The sequence below is a fragment of the Procambarus clarkii genome, chromosome 43 (assembly GCF_040958095.1).
Source record: "Procambarus clarkii isolate CNS0578487 chromosome 43, FALCON_Pclarkii_2.0, whole genome shotgun sequence".
Taxonomy (NCBI): Eukaryota; Metazoa; Arthropoda; class Malacostraca; order Decapoda; family Cambaridae; genus Procambarus; species Procambarus clarkii.
In genome coordinates, this window is record NC_091192.1 from 8,855,669 (window position 1) to 8,881,548 (window position 25,880).

At 43.3% G+C, this 25,880-nt stretch overlaps 1 protein-coding gene across 1 annotated transcript in view; it reads right to left on the minus strand.

Moving 5' to 3' along the window:
• The window catches only part of pelo (protein pelota), a 63,802-nt gene that overhangs the window by 25,821 nt on the left and 12,101 nt on the right, over window positions 1–25,880 (minus strand). The window contains exons 3-6 of the mRNA XM_045738478.2: window positions 20,553–20,706; window positions 20,258–20,398; window positions 14,465–14,593; window positions 6,426–6,519 (exon numbers count right to left, since the gene is read on the minus strand). Of these exons, the coding sequence (XP_045594434.1) occupies window positions 6,426–6,519; window positions 14,465–14,593; window positions 20,258–20,398; window positions 20,553–20,706 (518 nt within the window). The remainder of the gene's footprint in view (window positions 1–6,425; window positions 6,520–14,464; window positions 14,594–20,257; window positions 20,399–20,552; window positions 20,707–25,880) is intronic.

A 25,880-nucleotide genomic window follows, 5' to 3' on the forward strand; every position in this document is an offset into this window, starting at 1 on the left:
CATCCATCCATCCCCTCCCTCCCTCCATCCATCCATCCATCCCCTCCCTCCATCCATCCATCCATCCCCTCCATCCATCCCCTCCCTCCCTCCATCCATCCCCTCCCTCCATCCATCCATCCCCTCCATCCATCCATCCATCCCCTCCATCCATCCATCCCCTCCCTCCATCCATCCATCCCCTCCCTCCCACCATCCATCCATCCATCCCCTTCCTCCATCCATCCCCTCCCTCCATCCATCCATCCCCTCCCTCCATCCATCCATCCATCCCCTCCCTCCATCCATCCATCCATCCCTCCCTCCCTCCATCCATCCATCCATCCATCCATCCATCCATCCATCCATCCATCCATCCCCCCTCCATCCATCCCCTCCCTCCATCCCCTTTCTCCCTCCATCCATCCAGAATTGAAGAAACAAATCAAGTTAAAAAAAAAAGTTAACTGGGTCAGAGTTAGGGTTATCAGCGAGTCGGTCCCTTCACCACCACCGACACACCTCCCCCCCCCCACCCCTACAGCCCATACACACACACACCCTCAAATCATCCATCCCTCCCTCCATCCTACCATCAATCCATCTCCATCCTCTCCTTCCCTGCCTCCCTCCCAAGCTCTGCCTGCCTCCCTCCGTGCCTGTCTCCCTCCGTGCCTGCCTCCCTCCCTGCCTCTCCCTTACAAGCTCTGCCTGCCCACCTCCCTCCCAACCTCCCACTGATTTGTGGCAGACGTATCTTTGTAAATTAATTTAAAGGCTGAAGCGTGATTAGCTAGCTACATGTTGTAAAATCTCCTTATAGACATTTTCTGTGATAAAACAAGGTGAGTGAGGGTGGACAGATAAGGGAATACTGTTCTGTAAACCTCACTTGGTTTTCCTTCGTCTGTGTCGTTATAGTTCAGTGACCCATGACTTTGAAAGTTTCAGACTAATAAATCATTTCTAAAACCAATGCTTTAATAGCTTTTTATTATCCAAATTAAACTAAACTAAATAAAACCGAAAATATACTGTAATATGATAGACATCTGCTATTTGAGAAATTATTTGTTATTGGAACAACTCCAGCGTGAGCGAGTGGACGGGTCTAATCCCTGTACACACCATGCGTTTCTCGTTTCAATTCGTCGCCACAGTTCAGTGACTACGGCTTTGAAATAATAAAATTAATAAATCATTTAATCAATGGTCATTTAACAGATGATGAGATTATACAAAATGTTACTGGCACTGTTGACGTTCCCAGCACCAGCACAGCCGTACCCAGCACCAGCACAGCCGTACCCAGCACCAGCACAGCCGTACCCAGCACCAGCACAGCCGTACCCAGCACCAGCACAGCCGTACCCAGCACCAGCACAGCCGTACCCAGCACCAGCACAGCCGTACCCAGCACCAGCACAGCCGTACCCAGCACCAGCACAGCCGTACCCAGCACCAGCACAGCCGTACCCAGCACCAGCACAGCCGTACCCAGCACCAGCACAGCCGTACCCAGCACCAGCACAGCTGTACCCAGCACCAGCACAAAAGCAGCTGAAGCCAACACAGCAGCAGCGAGCACCAGCAAAGCTGATGCAAACATCTAAAAACATCGTGTGTGAAGTGAACAATTAGAATAAGTGTTAAATTCAAGTGTGTACATAGTGTTAAAATTAAAGTTGCAATAATTCTAATGTACAATAGTTTTCAAGAACTGTATTGTAGTACTCAACATACAGCAAAACCACTTTTAATAATACAGTGCTAACGGCTTAATGCACTGCAGTACCTATTTACTGTAGAGCATTCACAACTTCACAAAACTTCAAGATGGACATAACTCCAACAATAAGGAAAATACATGAATTACAGAATTTTTAGTAGAGTAGTAAAATATAGGTACAGTAAGTAATATGATAAAATGCATTTTTATTGTGTACAAGAAAAAAAAAAAAAAGACACTGACGCAAACGCCTCTTGAAGGTCACCTCTTGCAACGAATCCAACGCTCCAACGAACTGGGGGTGGTCCCATATAGTACGTTGAATCGAGGTTGTACTGTATATATATATATATATATATATATATATATATATATATATATATATATATATATATATATATATATATATATATATATATATATATATATATATATATATATAATATATATATATATATATATATATATAATATATATATATATATATATATATATATATATATATATATATATATATAATATATATATATATATATATATATATATATAATATATATATATATAATATATATATATATATATATATATATATATATATATATATAATATATATATATATAATATATATTTGTTTATAATATATTTTTTATATATTACGGACAAATACCACATGGGTTCGTTCAGTGTTTGTCGGGTAGGCTGCTCCATTATGACAATCTGTGTTTCAAATGTGTTCCATTTGTTTTGTATTTTTCATTTATTTCTCAATACTGAAGCAGCTTACCCGACAAATACTGAACAAGCCTATATGGCATTTGTCCATTTTTCAAATTGTTTCAACCGTTTCTTTATTTTTTTATTTTTTTTATTTAAGAAACATGGAGCAGCCTACCTGCCGAACACCGAACAAACCTTTTTGACATTTGTTGTTTTTCGAAATTCTTCATTTTTTTCATTTTTTTTTTTTTTAAACTTTGATGCTCTGGACACACGTGCAACGCACTAGCCTGGGTGGGTTTGGGCATTCCGCGGGAGTGCGCGGTAATTCTGAAAAATGTATACTCTTTTCAACTATGTTACCTCAATTCTTGTCCTAGGTTTTTCAATTTGGTATCAATGTGTTCGCAATAGAATTCTCTACAGGACTAAATGAATATAAAGCCCAAAGACCCGGCAAGAAAGTGAGAGCGTCTTACCCAGGAGCGGGCAAGAGCTCTCTCTTCACTTTGGACATCTCAATTCCTGTCCTAGGTCTTTCATTTTGGTATCATTGTGTTCCTAATAGAATTCCCTACAGGAGTATATGTAAATATAAAGTCCAAAAGCCCGGCATACCACCCACAGCAAACAGAGAAAGTGACAGAACATTACCCCCGTGAGAGCTAATAAAGAGCAATAAAATGAGTATGATCATTTCAACTTTGTTACCTCAATTCTGGTCCTAGGTCTTTCATTTTGTTATCAATGTACTGTATTCACAATGAAGTTTCCTACAAGGAGTACAGTATATGCATATAATGTCCAAAACCACGGCACGCCACTCCCGAAGCCGCTGCCAATTTGCCACCCGCCATGAAAAATACAAACACCGGGAGGCGCGCTGCGCACCCGAAGCCTGGGCCTGCAGGCGCGCGTTGCGCAGTTAAAGGGTTAAGTACTTATGTTAAAATTAACGTCAATTGAGAATAAAGAGTAAGTGATATGTTATCAAAGAAGCATTTAACTTCAGTAAGAATAGGAATATATGTAAGTAGTATCTCGTTACTTGGAAAATAAGTACCTCCCAGCTTGCTTGTTAATTCATGCAAATTAGTGAAATGCAAGTGCTATTGAATATTGTAATTAGCCTGGCTTGAGTATCTAGATAATTCCCAATTGTTTTGGAATAATAAGTCACCTTCAGTGATGAGTACAGGATTTTAGTTAGTAATCTTCTTCAAAGATTAATTTGGCAACTTAGCCTAGGTCAGTCTCTCAGCTTGAGAGAGCAAGCCAAGGTCAGTATGGGTTGAAACATCCTGGGGGGTCAACATCTACCTCTCCAGAGGCATGGCTGAACAACTGGCCTAGCTGGGGTATTAAAGGTAATTGTTCTGTCTGATTTAAGTACAGTTGTAGGATCCACATTATTTTTGCATTAATTGCCTCAGTTAGAAAAAATATTCAGTTAGGGCATATTAATTTAACACTTTCGCGCTATCTGGACGCGCCGGCGCGTCCCGTTTCGTCTAACGCTAACGCATAGTGGACATAAAGTTGAGTCCTCTTTTAAAATATTTGTATAAAATTCAATTTTTATCCGATTTACTTTGGGTTTGTTTCAAACTGCGCGCTATGAGGCTCTCTTTCTCACCACTAGGCTGCATGGTACAATAAGTTCATGAAAGGTGTGGATAACTTCGATCAAATGGTATTTTGTCCCAAACGGGTTGCAGGTGGGTGACTTTAGCCGTTTATACTGGTAATGCTTCCCCCATATCATGTATTATATGCATATGTCTGTTTAGGGAATTTTATTCCGATCAATATACAACCAAAAATAACTGTGTGCAACAAGTATAAACTTGACAAACATAACAAAAGTAAAAACATTTCGTGTGTGTTTGACGCTCACTGATATGTTCCAGCGTTGTTTTATATTTGGCGCTATTCTAACTTACGCTTTGTTGATATTTTTTACCTATGGGCACATAGAACATTCTATTGCGAACACATTGACACAAAAATGAATGACGTACATAGAAAATTAATGTCATGAGAGTGAAATAAGTATAAACTTTCAAAGCGCCGTGCGTCGTCCCGTCACCGATACCGGGTAACAATTTCACCACTTCCCACACTCTTGCGGGCGGGCCGCATCATTATTCTACGCTTATATTCATATCACCGTGTTGGGAATTTCATTGCGAGTCCATTGATACCAAAATTAACGCTGTAGAATAAGTGTGGAGGTGATTACAATCCCAAGAGTAAAAACATTTTGTTGCTGATGGGCGCTCACGGCGAGTCATCTTCGTAGTTATTTATTTGGTGCTGGTATCCCTATACGTTTCGTGACTTTTTTTACTGATGTTCTTCTAGAGAATTTTATTGCGAACACGTTGGTACCAAAATGAAATACGTAGCATGAGAACTAAGGTCAGAAGAGTAAAAAGAGTATACACATTTTTGTTTTTACGCTTAAGCGATAAAAACGCCGCGCGCACATTCGGTTGGCTGAGTGACCTTCGCGGAAAGTGCGAAAGTGTTAATTTTTATTTTCATTGATAATCTTTGTTTAATAAATCTTATATAGAATTTTTGGTGTTTAGTAGAATTTCCCCCCAACGGTTCTTTTACGTTGTTGGGCTCAAGCCCATGCGTGAGACTAGGCTCCCTCTGCAAGCCTGCAAGCAGTTATTTAATACCTCAAATCATCCCTTTGTACTTTGATTTAATTCCACACTTAGCGTAAATCTTATCCCTCCTTTTCTGATAACTGGGGATCCATTTTTGGGGTTTATGCCTAATTGACAGTATGCTGCTTCACCATCAATTGGGGGGAATAACCCAGTGGGTAGTAATAGCAGGTGGTGGCGGCGTCTCAAGAGGTTTGCAGTGTAGCATAGAAGGGTACAGTGTCCTCGGGTCGTGATATCTAAACGATCGAACGTTTTAGATCTCGAGGAGTGGTACTGAAGGTTACACAACAGAACTCTGGTCTGTAGATTTACTTAACAACCAGCATTTAACCAGCAAGTGAGGTTAAAGGCTGGCCCCCCGTTACAACGTGTGCAAGCACAGGGACCTAGTGGAGGGCCACCAAAATCATACACGTGGTCCTACCGCCACACCAGGCAAAACAAAAAAAACAAAAGAAAAACCCCCGCAAAAGCACAACGTCTCCAGGTGAACAAAACCGGTCGCTATGTGTATATCAGACAGCAGCACAGTACCTCAGGCCCTAGTCAGCGATGAAACTACCTCCTACCCCAAAGGAAAACAGGAGTAAGAACCACCCCAGCTGAACCCCAAGGGCGGGCAATCACCGAGCAGCAACAGAACCACGCGGAGGTAGTTCCCAAACGGCTCAGGGAAGATAACCCTGAAGCTGCAAGGGCAGTACTTACAGGGCATCTAGGGAAGGCAGCCCTAGGTGCATGCAGCCAGTACTCGTGTTACTCCTGGCTAGCATGATACCAAAACTGAACAACATCGTTGCACTGCTCAAAGGATGGAGTCAGAGTCGATCAACCATTCGCCCTCACAACAGCCTTTGAACTGAGGAGAGTTGCCCGCGTGGAGGTCTGGGACCCTTCGTCCCCCCTCCCAGGAGGGGATGGGGTTGCGCAGACGGATGCGTGGCATTTGTGGTGACATCATACTTGTTTCCTTGGTTTTGATCGGGGAGTTCTGTTGCTAGTTCGGCTTTCGGTTTACAAATCTTTGATCAGCAGTAGTTTTGGAATTCCTACCTTTCTGGGTGCCTGACCTGGTAGATGGCAGACAAAGACTGCTTCCAATTACACGGGGGTGTCTTTAGGCCATTGCTCCTCGTGCCTCTCTTGAGGGGGCCAGGTTCTGGCTCTGGTCCCCGGTAGGCTTAGAACTCCTTCGATTGACTGTTGTCACGGTATAATATATACACATCAGCCCGGTATAGCTCCGGGGAGCCGAAGGGGCTCTCCACAGAAAAAAATCTAACATTAAATCAAATTTACTTAAAAAATGATCTTACCCCTGAGAGAGTGCCTGAAGCCACTAGATGAATGCACAAGGACAAATTTACCCTTGTTTTCCAACAAGAGTTTGTTATCTGTCTGCACAGCATTCTGAAATGTATAGAATCACAAATATAAATATGGAAGTTATATTATATCAAGAAAAACTGTTGGATCAAGATATGGAAACACAAGGCACAATAACACCACTTAGATAATACAGTATGAGAGTAAATAAATAGGACCTCTAGGAGTCTAGTAAACAATAATGACAAGCCATTCTTTCTTATGTCAACATTGTCACGTCTGTATTTTGTTACCCTTCTCGCGTGTAAACTTGCACTACCTATAAACATTTACATAGTCTACTTAATGGTAAAAAGGTGACAAATATCTTAACATATGGTGAGAGGGGTGATGCCAAGGAAAATAAGACTCGCGTCCCCAACACCCCCAACCCCCTAAAAAAAAAGAGAGACTATTACCTACTTACACACCCTGTATCCTCCACATTATTCTTTGTATCCTCCACTTCTCTATTCCTTGAATCCTCCACTTCTTTATTCCTTGAATCCTCCACTTCTTTATTCCTTGAATCCTCCACCTATTATGCCCTGTATCCTTCACCTATTATGCCCTGTATCCTCCGCCTATTATGCCCTGTATCCTCCACCTATTATGCCCTGTATCCTCCACCTATTATGCCCTGCATCCTCCACCTATTATGCCCTGTATCCTCCACCTATTATGCCCTGTATCCTCCACCTATTATGCCCTGCATCCTCCGCCTATTATGCCCTGCATCCTCCACCTATTATGCCCTGCATCCTCCGCCTATTATGCCCTGCATCCTCCGCCTATTATGCCCTGCATCCTCCGCCTATTATGCCCTGCATCCTCCGCCTATTATGCCCTGTATCCTCCGCCTATTATGCCCTGTATCCTCCGCCTATTATGCCCTGTATCCTCCGCCTATTATGCCCTGTATCCTCCGCCTATTATGCCCTGCATCCTCCACCTATTATGCCCTGTATCCTCCGCCTATTATGCCCTGTATCCTCCGCCTATTATGCCCTATATCCTCCGCCTATTATGCCCTGTATCCTCCGCCTATTATGCCTTGTATCCTCTGCCTATTATGCCTTGTATTCTCCACCCATTATGCCGTTTGTGCCCTGTATCCTCCACCTATTATGCCCAGTATCCTCCACCTATTATGCCCAGTATCCTCCACCTATTATGCCCAGTATCCTCCACCCATTCCATATTCCCCACCCATTCTCTGTATCCCCCCCCACACATCCTCAGTATCCTTCCCCCATTCCCTTTCTGCATCCCCCGCTCCCATCCATGCACACTTGACCAAACTTCCACAGGAACACCCCACTGTTCCATACAACCACTTGTAACAACAAGCATTACCCCTCTCACTAAGCCCTCTAATTGCCTCTCTTCCTATCTTATTATTATTAACAAAAGAATTTCAGTGCACCAGCCACTTACCTTCAGACATACACAACATCTGCAAAACAATATTTTATAAATTACAACCCGCAGGTATTTTAACCGATCAACCACTTGTAGGATTTTATTTGGCCATATATCACTAGCCGAGTTTCCTTCCCTCTCCATCACTATTACAGTACTTTACTCCTGTCCACATTCACTTGCAACCACCATCTTTCATATCTCAACAAAATTTTCAAATAATCTAAATATATACAGTATCTATCACAATCTGCTAGAAGAATGACTTACCTGCACGCAGCAGATTTAATAAACATCATTTAATGTACCCCCTATCGTGCATTAATGTCATGTACCTCACAGAACACAGATATCAACAGCAAAGATTATACATGTTGCTTTGGTGATTATGCAGGGAAAACTATTTCCATTATATTTTATTTCTATTTCTATTTTAACTGCCCTTAACCCTCAAACCGCGCATATCATATATAAACGATATCAGTGACAAAACCGAAACCGCGCACATCATTTATATATGATTTCGTGTCTAGCGCTATAATTTAAATGCCCCGCCTGGGATAGGGGCAGCTATAGTACAGCCACGACCGATAGTTGCCAGATGCCACCTAGAAAAAAAATCCAGGCCAACATTCTTGGGTGTTACAGCGTCAGTATTGAGCAAGCCACCAAGGCTGGCGCACGCAGCACGAGCTCACAGCACCGCTGTTCAGCTTGTGACCACAGCATCGCCTACAAATACCATAATATAAATGATACTGCTAATATTTAGCAGTGATAGTATTACTGAAGCCCCCTGACTGATAAAACTAACCAGGATTCTGATAATAGCAGGATTGTGGTGATATTTAGCGCTGTGCTCCATGGAGGGAGGGTTGTGGCGTCGTTTTCTGACTGTGTGTGGCCACCATTTATTGACTGCACTCACCATACCAGCTTAGTGGTTCGCTATGGCGAACACAAATGTACATACTTATATATAACATGTGTATAGTGAGAGATAACAGCGAGAGGAGTAGGTTGGGAGCCGTCATTTTGGTGAGAGAGGTGCGTCGTCTGCACGGCTTGGCATGTTGTTTACTGATGGCCACTATGGTCTTTGGGCACCATACCAGCTTATTTGTACAGGTATGGTGAATAAAACAGGTAGATACTTATATATAATGTGTGTATATAGCGTAATAACACCACAAACAATATTGTTGGAGGAGAAATATTAGTGTGTCTGGCCTTGAGGGCGGCCGCCGATCAGCTGACTGTGTGAGTAGCTACATCTTTGTGCCTTTACTCACCATACAAGCTTAGATGTACAGTTATGGTGAACAAAACATGTAAATACATATATATAACAGTCTGTGTATAGTGAATAAATGCAAAAACAGTATTGTGGGAAGAGAATGAGGGTGAGTGAGGTGGTGTTGAGGGAGGGAGTGGCAGTGAGTGGCTCGCTGGTGTGTGGCGGTCACTCCTCGTTGCTTTTCGACTCACAAGACCAACTTAGTAGTTCGTTAAGGTGAACAAAACATGCAGATACTTATATATAACCTGTGTATATAGTGTAACAACAGCAAAACTATTTGTTTATTGTTTTATGAACATAATAATTGAATCACTAATATGCACACCATAATTTTGAGTACAGCGATGGTTCACACATTTTATTATATAAATATACCACAATTCACTGTATTGTAACAAACTAGGCTGTTGTAAGAATTATCCAGAGTGGTTTATCGACAAAAGAGAATGGGAAGCTAAGCCCGCATGGTGACCTGGGACTCTGACCCCAGGGGAATTCGCGGTGGAAATAACCGATGCTTTGTTCATAGTTTTGTATAATGAACCATCCTATAGTATTCAGTAATTTTGAGAAATTAGCCTTTATTCATTTTGCATTAAAATTGTATTGTATAATAGTACTGGATACAATATCAAGAGTATTCTAATTATTGAGTTTAAGTCACCATCAGTGACGTCACGAATCAGATCTAACTTGTAAGGCGGAGTGACCGGCGGTCATAGGTCAGCAGGGTTGACAGGTCTACTATTTCTCAAAGTTTTAATAACCATTTTTGTGATCGGGAACAGCTCTGCCGTTAGAGGCTTGTGTAATTTAATTTCAGTAAAATAATTCAACCAGTCTGGATCAATTAAGTACAACAGAGTTTAATTGTTATAACTTAAACCTTGCTAGTAACTTGGTAGAACTTTGACTGACTAGGCGGAAGGATACAATGCTCTGTCTGGGGTAGACCAGACAAGGGAGAGATCAGTGTGGAAACGGGAGCAGCTGGGATAAGAGGTCAAACATCTTACCTCTCCCCAAGACCAGCCCAACATCTAGAGCTGGTCGCCCAAGGTATAGTTGCTATTGTTAATTATAGGGATAGTCTTCTCATTTGCCACTCAGGTCAAGTAGGGAGTGTTAAAGTGACAGGGAGTGAACATATTTAGATTTTGTTTTAGTTTTCTTTTAATAAATTAAATATGTTAATATTTTGCATTTCATTATTTCCATGTGTTTTATGTGTAAACTTGTCCTGGTCACGTGGTCCACATGAGGCAGAGTTGTATTGGGCGCCGATTCTAACATCGAATCGGAATCATCATTACCGTGTAATTTATTCCACACTCAAGGTCATCGTATATAGTGGGGATCAAGCCCCTAGGTTGATTAATTAGCGTGATCGATCCAGACCTCGATCATTGCTCTTGTGTTACTGGTCTGGTGGTGGCAGCGTAGAGGCGACTCTAGGGTTTTGCTCAGAGCTTAGGTCACGTCATACTGAGTGTAGAATCCTAAGTCGGTCAATCGTCTTAGGACCACGTGGCGTGGAGTTGGCTTTGGTAAAAGTTTTGGAGTCCCTTGGTAGAGAATAAAAAGTAAGAATACGGGTAGAGGGAGTAGAAGGTAGAGAAGTAGAGAGAGGAACCCTAACCCGTGTTACAGTATGGAATAATATTACTGCAAAAAAAACTAAGAAAAATCAATCAGACATATTGAAATAATTAGGTAATAATATATTTGTGGCAACTGCCGTCTGACAGCTCGGGCGGAGTAGACCTCGTCTGGCGAAGGCTCTGCCAACGCCCCATTTTTGCCACACTTCCCTACCCTATTGCGGCTAAAATATGCCACCTACGATTTTTTTGTTATTTTTTCCGTGATCAGGGAACAAAAATGAACATTTCTATAAGACGAAAGAATTTTTTGGATTTTTTTTGTTGCGCCTGTGGGTGTGAATTCCATTTGGGCGCCTAACGGTTTGAGGGTTAAAGTGCAGCTATTGCCATACAATGATCTCCAAAATAATGAGGATATCATCACATGTTGATTTTACCGATCGCCTGGTTTTTTTATATAAATGATGTAAATGTTATACTACATCTAGATGGATGTAATCCTGTTAACCTAAACTCATGAAAAAATTATTTGTTTTTTTATTGTTAACTATGCGCTAAGGTTAGTGTGCCATTACCCTACAATTATCATCAAATAACAACTTGGCCATCCCTACCAGTGTCAATCTATTTCTGGATGACATTACCAGACAGAACAGTGTTACCAAAATCTTCCTTTGAGCTCTGCCACATACAAATTTACATGAAATACAGTGGTACCTCGGGTTACGAACGTCCCTGTTTATGAACTTTTCGGGTTACGAGCCCGAATTGTTCAGAAAATTTTAATCGGGATAAGAGTTTGTTGATACACGTACGGCCAACCTAACGCGTGGAGGCATGGCGATCGCGCCTCAGTTTACCAGTGCCTCGCACCCAGTGACTATCCCGCCTGAATTCTTCACAAGAATTTACAGTTTTTTGTCGGATTTTTGCTATTTGAGCATAAAAGTTGTTATTATATATCTCGCCATGGGTCCCAAGAAAGCCAGTGGTAAGGATCAAGGCAAGAAATCACATGTGAGAATGACCATAGAGGAAAAACAAGAGATCATTCGTAAGCATGAAAATGGTACTTGTGTTGTTGAACTAGCTAGGCAGTACAACAAATGCATGTCAATGATATGCACTGTACTTGCCAAGAAAAAAGACATGAGTGCTAAAGTGGCAAAAGGCGTATCAACAATCACGAAACAAAGACCACAAATACTGTACTTGAGGGTGTGGAAAAGTTGTTATTAATTTGGATACACAACAAGGAGTTAGCGGGTGATAGTGTTTCAGAGGCCATCATTTGTGAGAAAGCCAGGGTATTGCACGAAGACCTTGTAAAGAAAACCCCTGGAACGAGTAATGCAGATACAAAAGACTAAGGCAAGCAGGGGATGGTTTGACAAATTTAGAAAAAGAAGTGGTATTCATAGTGTTGCGAGGCATGGGGAGGCTGCCAGCTCAGACAAACCAGCGGCTGAAAGATTTATTGAAGAATTTAAAGAGTTTGTAGAAGCTGAGGGATACCTACCGCAACAAGTGTTTAATTGTGATGAGACAGGACTGTTCTGGAGAAAATTGCCCAAGAAGACATACATTACCAAGGAGGAGAAGTCATTGCCCAGACACAAGCCTATGAAAGATAGGTTTACGCTTGTGCTGTGTGGAAATGCGAGTGGCAATTTGAAAATTAAACCCTTGCTTGTGTATTATTCTGAAAATCCAAGGGTTTTCAAAAATTATGGTGTGCAGAAAAACCAAATCTGCAGAAGAAACATTTGCCACTCAAGGCCCTGCTTCCCCTCGACAATGCTCCTGCTCATCCCTCAGGCTTAAAAGATGCATTGTTGAACAGATAATTTTCTCCCAATAAAGTTCCTTCCTCCTAATGCCACACCTCTAATTCAGCCTATGGGCCAGAAAATCATTGCTAATTTTAAGAAACTTTATAAAAGAGCACTTTTCCAGAAATGTTTTGAAGTGACATGCCACAAAACTCACCCTCAAAGAGTTCTGGAAACACCATTTTAACATTTGCAGTGCTTTAAAACTCGTTGACAAAGCCTGGCAAGAAGTGACTCAAAGAACCCTGATCTCTGGCTGGAGAAAATTGTGGACTGAATGTGACAGAACTAGACTGAGGGGTTTGAGCCTGTAAATGATGTGCCTATTGTTGAGGAAATTGTTACTTTGGGCCGGAAAATGGGCAGTGCTGATGTGGAGGGGTTGGTGGAAGAACACAACGAAGAACTGAACACCGAAGAACTCCAAGCCCTTCAAAAGGAGCAGCAACAAGATGCAGCTGAGGACATTTCTTCAGAGGAGGATGAGGCAGAAGAGAATGTCCCTTTCTCAACAATTAGGAAGTGGTGTCAGATGTGGGAAGAAAGGCAAACTTTTATTGAAAAGATTCGCCCAGAGAAAGCTGTAGTAGGCCATTGCATTAATCTTTTCAATGACAATGTGATGCCTCACTACAGACAAATGTTGCGGAGGAGGGAAAAACAATCTTCAATGGAACATTTCCTTGCGAGAAGAGAGAAAATCAAGCAGTGAGCCACAACCAGGACCTAGTGGTATGCAGGCAAAACATGCCAGAGTGCACACCAGAGAAATCTTCACTGCCTGATGTTATAATGGAAGGGGACTCCCCTTCCAAACAGTAACTCCTCTCCTCCCCCCTCCTCACCATCTTCCATACACCAACAGAGTCATCAGCAAGAGTAAGTAATAACTTGAACATACTTTTGTAGCGAAGATTTGGGTGAATTAGGTATAAAATTTACTTTGAAGTGAAGTGTTTGGGGAGTCAGGAACGGATTAATTCATTTCCCATTATTTCTTATGGGGAAATTCGCTTCAGTTTACGAAATTTCGGGTTACAAACCGTCTCCAGGAACGGATTAAATTCTTAAACCGAGGTACCCCTGTATAGACATTCTTTTGCAAGACCTAAATTAGAATATGTAATGGCTGTATTGTGCCCATTATCTCAGGAAGCCAATCAATAAACTGTAAAAGGTGCAAGGGAATGTTTGGAAATGGCTCCCAGATATGAAAAACAAAAGCTACAAAGAGAGGCTAGAGGCATTCAATATGCCAAAGCTACAAGATAGAAGAAAAAGAGGTTATATGATCATTATATACAAAATATTAACATGAATTGACAAAATTGACAAAGAGGATTTCTTGAAACCTGCAACTTCAAGATCAAGAGGTCATAGATAGGTGCCAAAAAATATTAACACGCTCTCTTTTGCAAACAGAGTGGTAGACAGTAGGAACAAGTTAAGCGAGAAGACAGTAGACGCCAAAACCATATGTACAGTAGTTTCAACGCGCCCTATGACAGTACCGGGAAGACAGGACACTCATCCTGTAACTACACTTAGATAATTACACTTATGTAATGTAATTATACCTTCTAAACTAACTTAACTAACTTCTTAAACTAACTTCTAAACTAAACATCTACCATTCCCCACTAACTTGGTCACCATCTTTCCTGCTCCTCGTACGCAAAAGACCAATTCAATAATTTTAGTATTAACAATGCAAGCATAGATAGTAGATTGGGGTTTTAACTCAAGTGCCAACTGAACCCTTCACTTGACAGTAACCAGAAGACATCCAGACACAAGATATATACTATACAGCTACATTTCACAATACTCACTCTCATCATGTATTCGAAGAACTGATCTTTTACAAAGCCTGGAGATGCAATCAATACTGCTTTAACAACGTCAAAGTTTAGATGACGTATGATAGCAGCCATCACCTGATCGAAGAACTTAGCAACTGCCTGAAAAGTAATTAATTATTATGTTATTAAAATATTGATCACAAAGCTAAACACTGCAAGATTGATACTTGTTAACAGAAAACAACTACAAAAATAAAAACTCATTGAATGTAATGAAATTCCTTTTCCTTGATGAGCCCCAGTGGCTTCTTGAAGCTATCTCACCAAGAGTGTTCCATACAAAGGGGTCACATCAGATGCAGGAGTTCCGTTTGGACTATACAGACAAAACATAACTCCTAGAGACTCCTACAGACCAAAACAGAACAGACCCTACAACCAGAGGTGAGTGCTAACAGGAAAATAGCCTTAAAAATGGAATCCTAGACTGACCGAAGGAGACACTGTAAACAATATAGAGGAATGAATGGCTAGAACATGGTCTAAGGACCAAGCAGACTCAGGTTGGACATCAGCAGGTCAGAAATGAAACATATGAAAGATAGCTTCCGAAACAGCGCCAAGGCAGTAAAGATGCCAAACACGAGCAGCAGTGTCTGCCAGCACTGAATGACGAGGCAACAGTACTTGGCACGAGATGCTGATCAATAAACAATCAAAACAGCAACAAAAGTACCAGAGAGAAATGAAGATGAAGGGAAAGAAAGTGGTGAAGATCAAGTTATTTCATACAGCCACTGGGAAGAAATGCAGGTGGGACACCATGAAATCATTCACCTGCTCACCAAAGAGATGGCAATAAGGACACACAAACCAGATAGGAAGAACCAAGAAGTTCAAACCAGCAAGGTGCATCACTGAGCAGATTTTCCGAGAGAGGTGGAGCAGTACCGCAATACCTGGGGTTCAGACACTGAGCATACAGCGCTTAAAACCAAGGCCGAGCCGGCTCACCAAGGTGCTAAAAGGATCATTCCCTGGTAGGAATCGAGCCTGGCCACAACCCAGAGCAATAATTGGACTGGGGTAAAGAGGTACAGAAGCCCACACCACAACCAGTCCAGTCAAAAGGCATCCACTGCAAGGGCCTTCCAATTAGGGAATGGAGCCACAGAGCAGATGATGCCAATAACAAGCTGATGCAGAGAGATCCATGTCGAGGTGCCCAAGGGTCTCGCAAAGCCACTGGAAGGAGGTAGGGTCAACAGTCCACTGGAAGGAGGTAGGGTCAACAGTCCACTCGGCGGAGAAAGAAAGGAAATGCAAAAAACTGTTCTGCACTTCCTGCCCCATTTTCTGGTCATGCAGAAAGTGGGGCAGGGGATGAACTTGTTCAATCTTGAAAAGTTCAAGGGTGAAACAGAGCTCCCTGAATCCCATTTTGTAACTGAAGATGTGACACACCCAGCATAACGACACCGGTCATTTTGACCATGCCAGAAGCAACTCTTTACAATGACCCGATAGAGGTGAGGGGAAGAAGCCTACCCCGAAAGCCCTGACACCCAGGAAGGGGAAAAAACTGACCAGATTCCACTGTAGGCCATAAGAAAATATCCAAAAAGCCAACAAATCATGAGGCAAGGAGTCTGGCAAACTGGGCAAGCCCCCCACTCCTTTCTTGGTTCACTCCATCAAAGGGGTGAACCAGGAAAGGGCTGGCACAAGCCATGAACAGTGGTATCCCTCTGCAAAGCCTGAAAGCAGCACTATTGAGCGTAACTGAAACCGACAATGGGAAGTGTACATAACCCCAAATCTGGCTCCAATGAGGAGCCTACCTCAACCAGCAGCAGACAAAGCCCCGAGTACCACACAGCCTCCAAGAGTGAGGACGAGAACCCTGAGAACACAATAGTGTGAAATTGGCGGCAGATTCATACCTGCCTAAGACAAAAACTGAGAATCATCATCCTCTAGAAAGAGGAGAGGTAAACAAGGAGAGGTGGCCATAAGGGCCAAGGACCAACCCGAATCTAATGACTGGCCCAACACAGCCTGTCGACATGCGAGATAGGCAGAGTAGAACACGGCCCACCATCTCCCAGACCATAGGTGCACACAGCTTGGACAAAGTTGCCAACATCCCCAGAGCAGGCAACAAGGCACCTGCACTTGACCCAGTCATGCATATCAATGTCCTCATGAGGCCAGTCAGTGCTGTATAAAGCTCCACACGGGCTAGAAAATGCATGACCATAGCAAGTGCGAGTGAGCCAAGTCCTCTGCCATGAGGGCTGCAGACAGCAAAGACAACTGGGCACGGTGCTGCACCAACCTCATGTCCTGGGAAAGAGCAGGAGCAAACGGGCAGTTATTGAGCAGCTCAAAAGAAGAGCTGCCCAAAAACACACTTAACACGGTTGAAGCCTCATGCTACTCGAGCTTGTGGGAATGATGAAAGCCGAGCCAGGACTAAGGGTAAAAAGAGATCTGTCTGCTAGCCAGAAAGACTCCAAGATCTTGCAGCCCAGCCAGTACGACAAAGAAGGCCCAAACTCAAGAGAGACAGGGGTCCATTATAGAGGCAAACTCTGGGTCTCGCAGGAGGAACTCGAAAAGATCTGCCCGGGCCACCGAAGGGGAAACCAAAGAAAAAGCAAACTTTCAGAACATATCTGATGGACCAAAAAGGCACATAGAAACAAACCCTGGGGGAGCCCACATTAAGATTGAATTCATACATGGAGGATATGAAAACCCCTCCCCCTGAAACAAAGGGCCTCTATCGTAAGAGACGAAGGACCAGGTGGGGTCAAAGAGAACCAAAGGCCCCATATCCAACAACCAACGGGCCCTAGAAACCAGACACAAAAGAACAAATCCACAAGGGCCGTGATGAGAGTTTGAACCTAAGTCCGGGATAGTTAGATCGTTCGCAGTCTTAGTCGACTGCGCCACGATATGATCGCGTCTGGGACTATCCCGGACATAGATTCGAACCCTCGTTACGGCCCTTTTGAATTTGTTCATTTGATGCATCACGCTATTGTGATTTTTGTGTGTACAGACACAAAAGCGCTGGGTCAGAGCCAGAGGGATAGAAAATCAGGGATAGAAAATCATAGTCCAAACAAGACACTTTGGAAGAAGGGTGTGGCTGGAAGGAAGAAAACTCTGAGACCTTGGCAGGATTAGGTGGCTCAACTGCCACCATGCCAGAAGTGGAAGGAGCCATCCCCAGTGATGGCCAATCCACTCCAGGGATGGTGGAGCCACACCTGGAGATGGTGAGGGTGTGGCTGGCTCCACACACTCACCACACTGCAGTCATGGATGGAACCAAGGTGAAATTCACCAACACCTCCAATTCTGGGTCCCTTAAAAAAAAAAAAAAAAAGTCCAACTGGGCACACAAATGAGAGCGCTGAAGGTGGGCAAAACAAACCCATAAAGCAGTAGATGCCTGATAATAAGCTTGAACTTTACCAGGAGGGTCAGAGAGAAGAGTCACATGGGGAGAGCAAACCCCACAGGACTCAAGGTTGTAGGTGTCACCACTCCAACAGGCACCATGGCAGAGGCAGAAAGAATGATTGTCGCTCCTTGGCACAGATGACGAACAACGCTCAAAGGCAAGAACAGGTTCAGAGGCCATTCATAAGCCACACCAAAACCCACAGGGGATCCCAAGGCCCAAAGGACTAACAAAGCAGGACACCCAGGCACTGGGGATGCTTGCTGGATGTTATAAAGTAAACAAACACAGCCTAGTCAATGTGACTAATGTGAGCAGGCATACGAACTACCAGTGCATCCCAACCAGCCAAAATGCTCACTCCTAACCAAGGCCATAGATAGAGGGAAAAAAAGACCCCTGATTTACCCAAGGCAAGGCACCCACCCCAGTGGTCCCACCCTGTAAGTGAACTCCTGAACACGCCACAAGAACTCTTCAGTGCAGAGAAAGTACCAGGGACCACTCAGATAAGATTCTTCTTATCTTCAAGCGTCGTGTGAGCCAGGTCCACACAATACAAACCAGACAGAAAATGCACTCGAAAGCAGAACTAAACCATGAAACAATACCATGCAAATGGCTCCCACTGGACAAAGTCCAAGGAAGGCTGCACTTGGCACATAAGCAGTGGAACCCACACGGTTTACTAACAACCCGGGAGCCCAACAGATGACCTTCACACATCCACATCAGTTACAGAACTGGTGTGGAAGGTTGGAGGAAACTGGGAACTCTGGGCCACCCCAACTGGTGAGGGATAGTGCTAATGAGCTCATGCTCATTTCAATAGATTCAATTGCATGTTTATTTTAATAGGGGCAGTTTTTAGGCAGTTTTGAGGCTCTGGTGTCTGAATCCAATAGTGGTTTTTACTGGTTCACTGACTTTCTGAATGCTTTCTCTTTGAGGTGGCAAAGTGCACTCACCTAATTGTGCTTGCAGGGTTGAGCTTTGGCTCTTTGACCCCACCTCTCAACCATCAATTTACTGGTGTACAGGTTCCCGAGGTTCTCGAGCTCCTTCATGTTTACATTTTAAACTGTTTATGGAGTCATCCTTCACCTCCTCCAATTTTGTATGTGATCATATCTCCCCGAGCTCTTCTGTTTTCTAGCGACATGAGGTACAATTCACTCAGCCTTTCCTCGTAAATCATGCCTCTTGTTCTGGGACTAGCCTAGTGACATACCTCTGAACTTTTTCCAGCTTTGCATGATAAGGTACATAAGGCTCCATGCTGGGGCTGCATACTCCAGGATTGGCCTTATATGCGTGGTATACAAGGTTCTGAAAGAATCCTTACACAGGTTTCTGACAGCAGTTCTGATGTTAGCAGCCTTGCATGCGCCACTGATGTTATTCATTTGATGTAGGCTTCAGGAGACAGATTTGGCGTGACCAACTCCTTGATCTTTCTCTTTGTCCGTTTCATGTAGGACTTTATCTCCCATTCAGTATCCAGTGTCTGACCTCCTATTTCCTCCCCCCAAGCTTCATTACCTTACATATATTCAGATTGAACTTTAGTAGCCATTTGTTGGACCATTCCTTCAGTTTGTCTAGGTCATCCTGTAGCCTCATAGTACATAGTGTCGCCTACTCTCTGTGTCTGTATGAGGGGGGCCCAAGTTGTGACTCTGGTTCCTGGTAAGCCAGACAACTCCATTGCTGATGTGCCCTAGTAATTGGGAGCCATCTTAGCGAGATAGTTTCAGGGAGCCACAAGGGGCTTCCCCGAGAAAACTACAATATCAAAATGAAAACCATATATGAAACAAAGTGTGGCTTCAGTAACTAGTTTTGTACACAATTGTCCAAGGGCGCTAGATTCCACTTTTCTTATAAGCTTTACTTTCTACTCAAAAGTCATTGTGTACTTCTTTTGGGTTTGCTGCTTGTTGAAGTCTCGGCCAACACATTTCCTGCACTTTTAGAAGCCATGGTAGAAGAATGTTTTATATTTTTTGCAAATTAAAATAGCGTTTGAGGAAAGAGCTTCAATGGAATCCCACAAAAACAACTGAGTCAATTGATTCAGTCTATTCATGGCACAGGCTAGCCTCAATGGCATCGCACTTGGCCACTCTACAAACTAGGTCTACCTTCTGGGTGTAAATCATGCACATGGGAGGAAAGAAAAATATTCAGACTAATAATGAATAAAACTTTTTAAATAATGAAAACTCAAGAGAGCAGAACAGATTTTGTCTATGGAATGCTGCAATTACCACCACCTTTTATTTAATACAGTATTAACAACCAATCCCTTAGTAAGAATATGCAATTGTGTCAAATAATTTTACCTTCTTTCTTTGAGTGTCATCAGCCTTTCCTTTTTTTGGTATGTTCACATCTATCTTTGCTCGGTCAACAGTCATGGCAGATGTAATAAGGCAGACAAATGCCAGGCCCTCTTGCATCACCACAGCTGCCAGGTCTGCATGCTGAAAGGTAGTATTACAACTCAATTTTAATTAGTAGAAATACTTATACTGTATATAAAATAAATCAACCAAATGAGAGCACTAGTAAGCAAATAATGCAAAAAACTAAGTATATACTGTATGTTCATAAATTGAAGTCATGAATTGTACTGACCTTAGCTGGGTCGCAAGCATTATTCACACGTTCTAAAGTAACAGAATCCCACTGTTCCTTAAAGAGAGTGAACTTTCTATTGGGTTCCAAGTCCACTGTGTGGTATGCACCCATCTTAATGTATTGATTTTCTTCAACATTGCGACCCTTTACTCTGTAATGGATATGGATGCAAAGTCAAATATAGGGGGAGAGCGAGGTAAAACACTAAATTAACAAAGTGAAGCAGTACTGTAATTCACGGGAAAGTTCCACAAACACAAAAAGAATAGAAAGTTCAAGAGGGCAATCTAGAGGAGTTTCAGCCATGGTCATCCATTCAGAAGATTTCTGGGAAATGAAGCATCAGAGATATAGCCTGCAGATAATACAACTATTTTTTTGGCCATTATCTAATTGTACAATACCAGTACAATCAACTCCTTTGTTGCCTAAAACCTTAAATCTAACAACTGTACTTTTCACGTCGAAGAGTCCCTTCCGCACCAACCTCTCCCAGCCAAATCAAGTGAAATACTTCCATATCATGTATGAAGATTTACATTGAATACTCTGCCCTCAATATCTTTAACCCATATGCTTAACCTCCTGGGAGGTGCTTGCAATTACAACCTGCAACACACCCAGGTGCAAGAAATACAAAAAATATACAAAACTTTGTCTTATAAAAGTGTTCATTTGTGTTTCCTGATCATGGGGAAAATAATAATAATATTGTAAGTGGCTTATTCTGGCCACAATAGGAAGGGGGAAGTCTGGCAAAACTGAGGCGCTGACAAAGTAAACGTCCCAAGGTGGTCTCCTCCACCCGCGCTGTCAGGCGGGAGTTGCCACAAAGATATTACAGTACCTAATTATTTTAATGTCTCAATGATTTTTTTTTTTTTTTTTTTTTTTGCAGTAATATTATTCAAGTGTGTAGTGTGATATATTTATATAATCAAATGTGTGAACCATTGCTATACTTAAAAGTATGATGTGCATATTAGTGATTTAATTATGATGTTCATAAAACAATAAACCAATAGTTTTGCTGTTATTACACTCTATACACATGTTTTATATATAAGTATCTGCATGTTTTGATCACCATGGTGAACCACTAAGTTGGTATGGTGAGTCCAACCATCAAGAGTGGAGCTGTAAGACCCAGCCAGCCCTCCCACAACACCTTAATTGCCAACATTCCTACTCCCACAATACTGTTTGTGGTTTTATTATACTATGTACACATGTTATATATAAATATCTGCATGTTTTGTTCACCATAACTACAACTAAGCTGGTATAGTGTCCAAACAGCATAGTGGCCACCATACACTGCATAATAAGTCGCACAGCAGCCAGCAGATGACAGGCTCACTCCCTCCCTTGCCAACACCTCCCTCACCAAAATGGCTCTCCCAACATGCTCCTTTTGCAATTATTACACTCTATACACACGTTATATATAGGTATCTACATTAGTGTTCACCATAGCGAACCATTAAGCTGGTATAGTGAGTCAAGACAATAACAGGTGGCCACACACGGTCGGCAGTCAACGCCGCTACACACACTCCCTCACCAAGATTACTGCTCCCACATCAGTGGGAGCAGTAATCTTGCTTGCTTGAAAGCTCCCACTGCTGATGTGTGTGCACATCAGACGCACACTGGTAATTCTCAACACAATCCTGCAATTATCAGAATCCTGGTCACTAAATCCTGTAAATGAATAATTTTCCACAAGTTTATTTTGCAAAGAACATGAGAAGTCGATTGAAGATTCTTAGATGGACGAAACAACGGCAGTGTGCTGTAGCTAGCACTGTGAACATCTTTAACAGCATTGTGTTCACCGATATCTGAACACTGATCGATTGTACACAGTCTTTATCACAATCGAGCTCTTCTGTAATACTATCATGGCTAAATAATACCAATTACATACATATTTTGAAAATTTTTAGGTGATGCTGTGGTCACAAGCAGAACAGCAGTGCTGTGAGCTCATGCTGCATGCACCAGCCTTAGCTGCTCACTCAGTACCGAGGCTCTCACACCTAGGAATGTTGTCCACAATTTAACCCTTAACCCTTTCACTGCTCAGGGGTCCTGAGGACATTTACACCCCTGTGCACAAGAAAAAAAATCTAAAAAATTATTTCGTCTTCTTAAAATGTTAATTTGTGTTCCTTGAGCACGGGAAAAAAAATCGTAGGCGACATATTTTGGGCGCAATTGACCGAGGAAGTCTGGCAAAAAGTGGGCGTTGACAGAACGGTCGTCAGCGCCGGTCAGCGTCACCCACGCCGACAAGTGGGAGTTGCCACAAAGATATTATCACTTAATTATTTGTGTGTGTGATTTTTTCTTAGTTTTTTTGCAGTAATATTATTCAATAGTGTGTATTGTAATATATTTATACGTATAATAAAAGTGGTGAATAATCGCTATACTCAAAAGTATGGTGTGCATATTAGTGATTCAATTATTATGTTCATAAAACAATAAACAAATAGTTTTGCTGCTATTACACTCTATACACAGGTTATATATAAGTATCTGCATGTTTTGTTCACCATAACGAACCACTAAGTTGGTATTAAGAGTCGAAAAGCAACGAGGAGTGACCGCCACACACCAGCCAGCCACTCATTGCCACTCACTCAACAACGCCTCACTCGCCCACTTTTTCCTCCCACCATCCTGTTTTATATTTTATTCACAATATACAGACGTTATATATAAGAATCAACATGTTTTGTTCACCACAACTGTACAGCTAAGCTGATATAGTTAGTTCAGGCACTAAGAGTCGTCGTTATATACACAGTCAGCTGGCGGCTGCCTCACTCATTCAAGGTCACACACACTAAACTTTCTCCCCCAACAATACTGTTTGCAGTGTTATTACACTATATACAATGGGGCCTCGACTTACGATGCTAATCCGTTCCCAGAGACGGATCGTAAGTCGAAATATCGTAAGTCGAAGCGATTTTTCCCATAAGAAATAAAGGGAATTGAATTAATCCGTTCCCCACCTTCCAAAATATTAACATACAAATACATTTTATACTGAATACAATGCTTTTTTCTAACTACAATACAGTACCAAAGTTTCTCTTACCTTTATGGAGGGCTCTTGATGGTGTATGGAAGATGGTGATGAGGGGGGAGGAGGAGAGTTGTTACTGTTTGGAAGGGGAGTCCCCTTCCATTATTACATCAGGCAGTGATGTTTTCTCTGGAGTACTCTCTCTCCTACGTTTTGCCTGAATACCACTAGGACCTGGTTGTGGTTCAGTGCTTGTTTGTCTCACTACAAATTTGTCAAGACATTTGTTGACATTTTCCAAACTGGAATGAAGGCAAAGAAAGCGGTAAGTCTGTCACTCCACGACAAAACCGAACCAGTCCCTGAACACCGGATGAATCTGGACATGCCAATACGCATCCCGGAGGTTCGGAGACACCATCCAGGCGCCGAAAGTAGCCGGACCCAAGACAAAGTGGTCATCTGAAAGGAAGGACAAAAAACCCAGGGATCATACAGGACAAGTCCAGTATGAATTGCAGATCTGCCCAGTCCCATTTCCAAACTGAAAACAGGCAGGAAACCCACTCCAGGATTACCTGACAGCACAGGGGGAAGAGGCCTGCCTTGCAACCCCCATATCCCCCCAAAGGAGAAAGAAAGAAGCAATGCCACTGCTGGCTGGAGGAAAAGGCCCCAAATTGCCCACAAATCGTGGGACCAAGCGAGAAACAGCACAAGCCTCCCCTTCCCCTCTCGCCCAGCCAAAAGGCCGAACCGTGAAAGGGCCGACGACCCCACCGAGAGCCCGACCGAAGCTCAGAGCGATCACTGAGCCAACGACTCCGCAGGAGGGCCAGTCCCAAATCTGGCACTACTGGCTTACGACTACCAAAGGAACACCGAGACCTGGCGCAACCCTTCCGGGCAGGACCTCCACGTCCCCCCCCCACCCCCCACAACCGAAGAACCTACAAGTCGTTCTTCGCCGAAAATGATATAGGCCGACAACTAGACGAAGCCGTTCGCAGAAAATGCACCACCGCAGACTCTGCAAACAGCAACGGACAAAAAGGGATGAAAATCTAAGAGCCAGGGCCTAAGCACCACCTGTCAGCACGCGAGACGAGAAGCGAAGAACAGACACCGCCCCCCTCAGAAACAGCACATACAACTTCAACAAGGCAGCCGGCGTCCGAGTTGCCGAAGCAAACACACTGGACACTGGCCCGGAACCCACCTCCTCCACGAGCCAGTCCAAAGACAGCTCCAGCATGGAAAAGAAACGCAAGATCAAAGCCAAGTGCCCACGGGCGCACAAATCCTCGGCCACCAGGGATGCCGAAAGGGAGGGAACCTGCACGTGAAGTCGCACCTGGCCGACATCATAAGGAAGGATGGGCGAACAAGCAAGCATTTAGGTGCTCGAACTCGCCCCCCAGAAACCTGAACGACCATAGTCAACTCTCGCCATTAAAGTGCGCAGTCCAACAGGACAAATGCCAAGCCCCCAATGAAAATAAAGGCAGTCTGCCAGCCAGGAAAACTCCAGCACCTTGTAATGCACCCAATAAGGAAAAGAGGAGCCAAACTCAAAAGAAGGCTTCATTATCAAGGCGTAATCCGGGTCTCGCAGGAGGTAAGCCGCAAGAGCCTCCCACATCTTCCTCGGTGGGATGCGGGAAGCCAAAAACATCCAGGAGGAGGGAACCGAGGAAACCAAGGAAACTCGGAACCGAACCCGGGGGAGGAGTCAAACCCATAACAAAATCGTACAGGGAGGGAATAGGAAAACCTTTCCCCCTGTAACAACAAGCCCTGCGCCGAAGGTACCAAACACCCAAGCAGGATGTTTGGTACCTTCGCAGCCAATCCGGAAGGGGCAATTCCCAAAGCCGCCCAAGTCTCACTACCAGAATAATTCAGCAGGGCAGCTGCGGGGCATCTGGAAAGGCAACCAACCTCGAACGTTCCTCACATGCAATGCTAAAGCTGCCTGCACCCAAATATCGGTCTCAGTGGACTGGGTGAATGGAGTACAAGCAAAGAACACCAATCGCAGGACTCGGGTCAGAGGTGTCATTGACCCCAAAAGGCAGCAAGGCGGAAGCAGATGGTGAGTGTCACCCTGAGACAAGGGGACAGAGCAACCTTCAAACTCACACAAGGCGAGGTGGGACTCTGAGGACTCCTCCATCAGACCACCGAGCCTCAAAGAGGGGCCCTTAGGCTGACTGTTAAGGGAAGCCCAGGCGAGGTACTGCTAACCGGTTATCCCAGAGCTACCAAGCAAACAACTAAAAGCT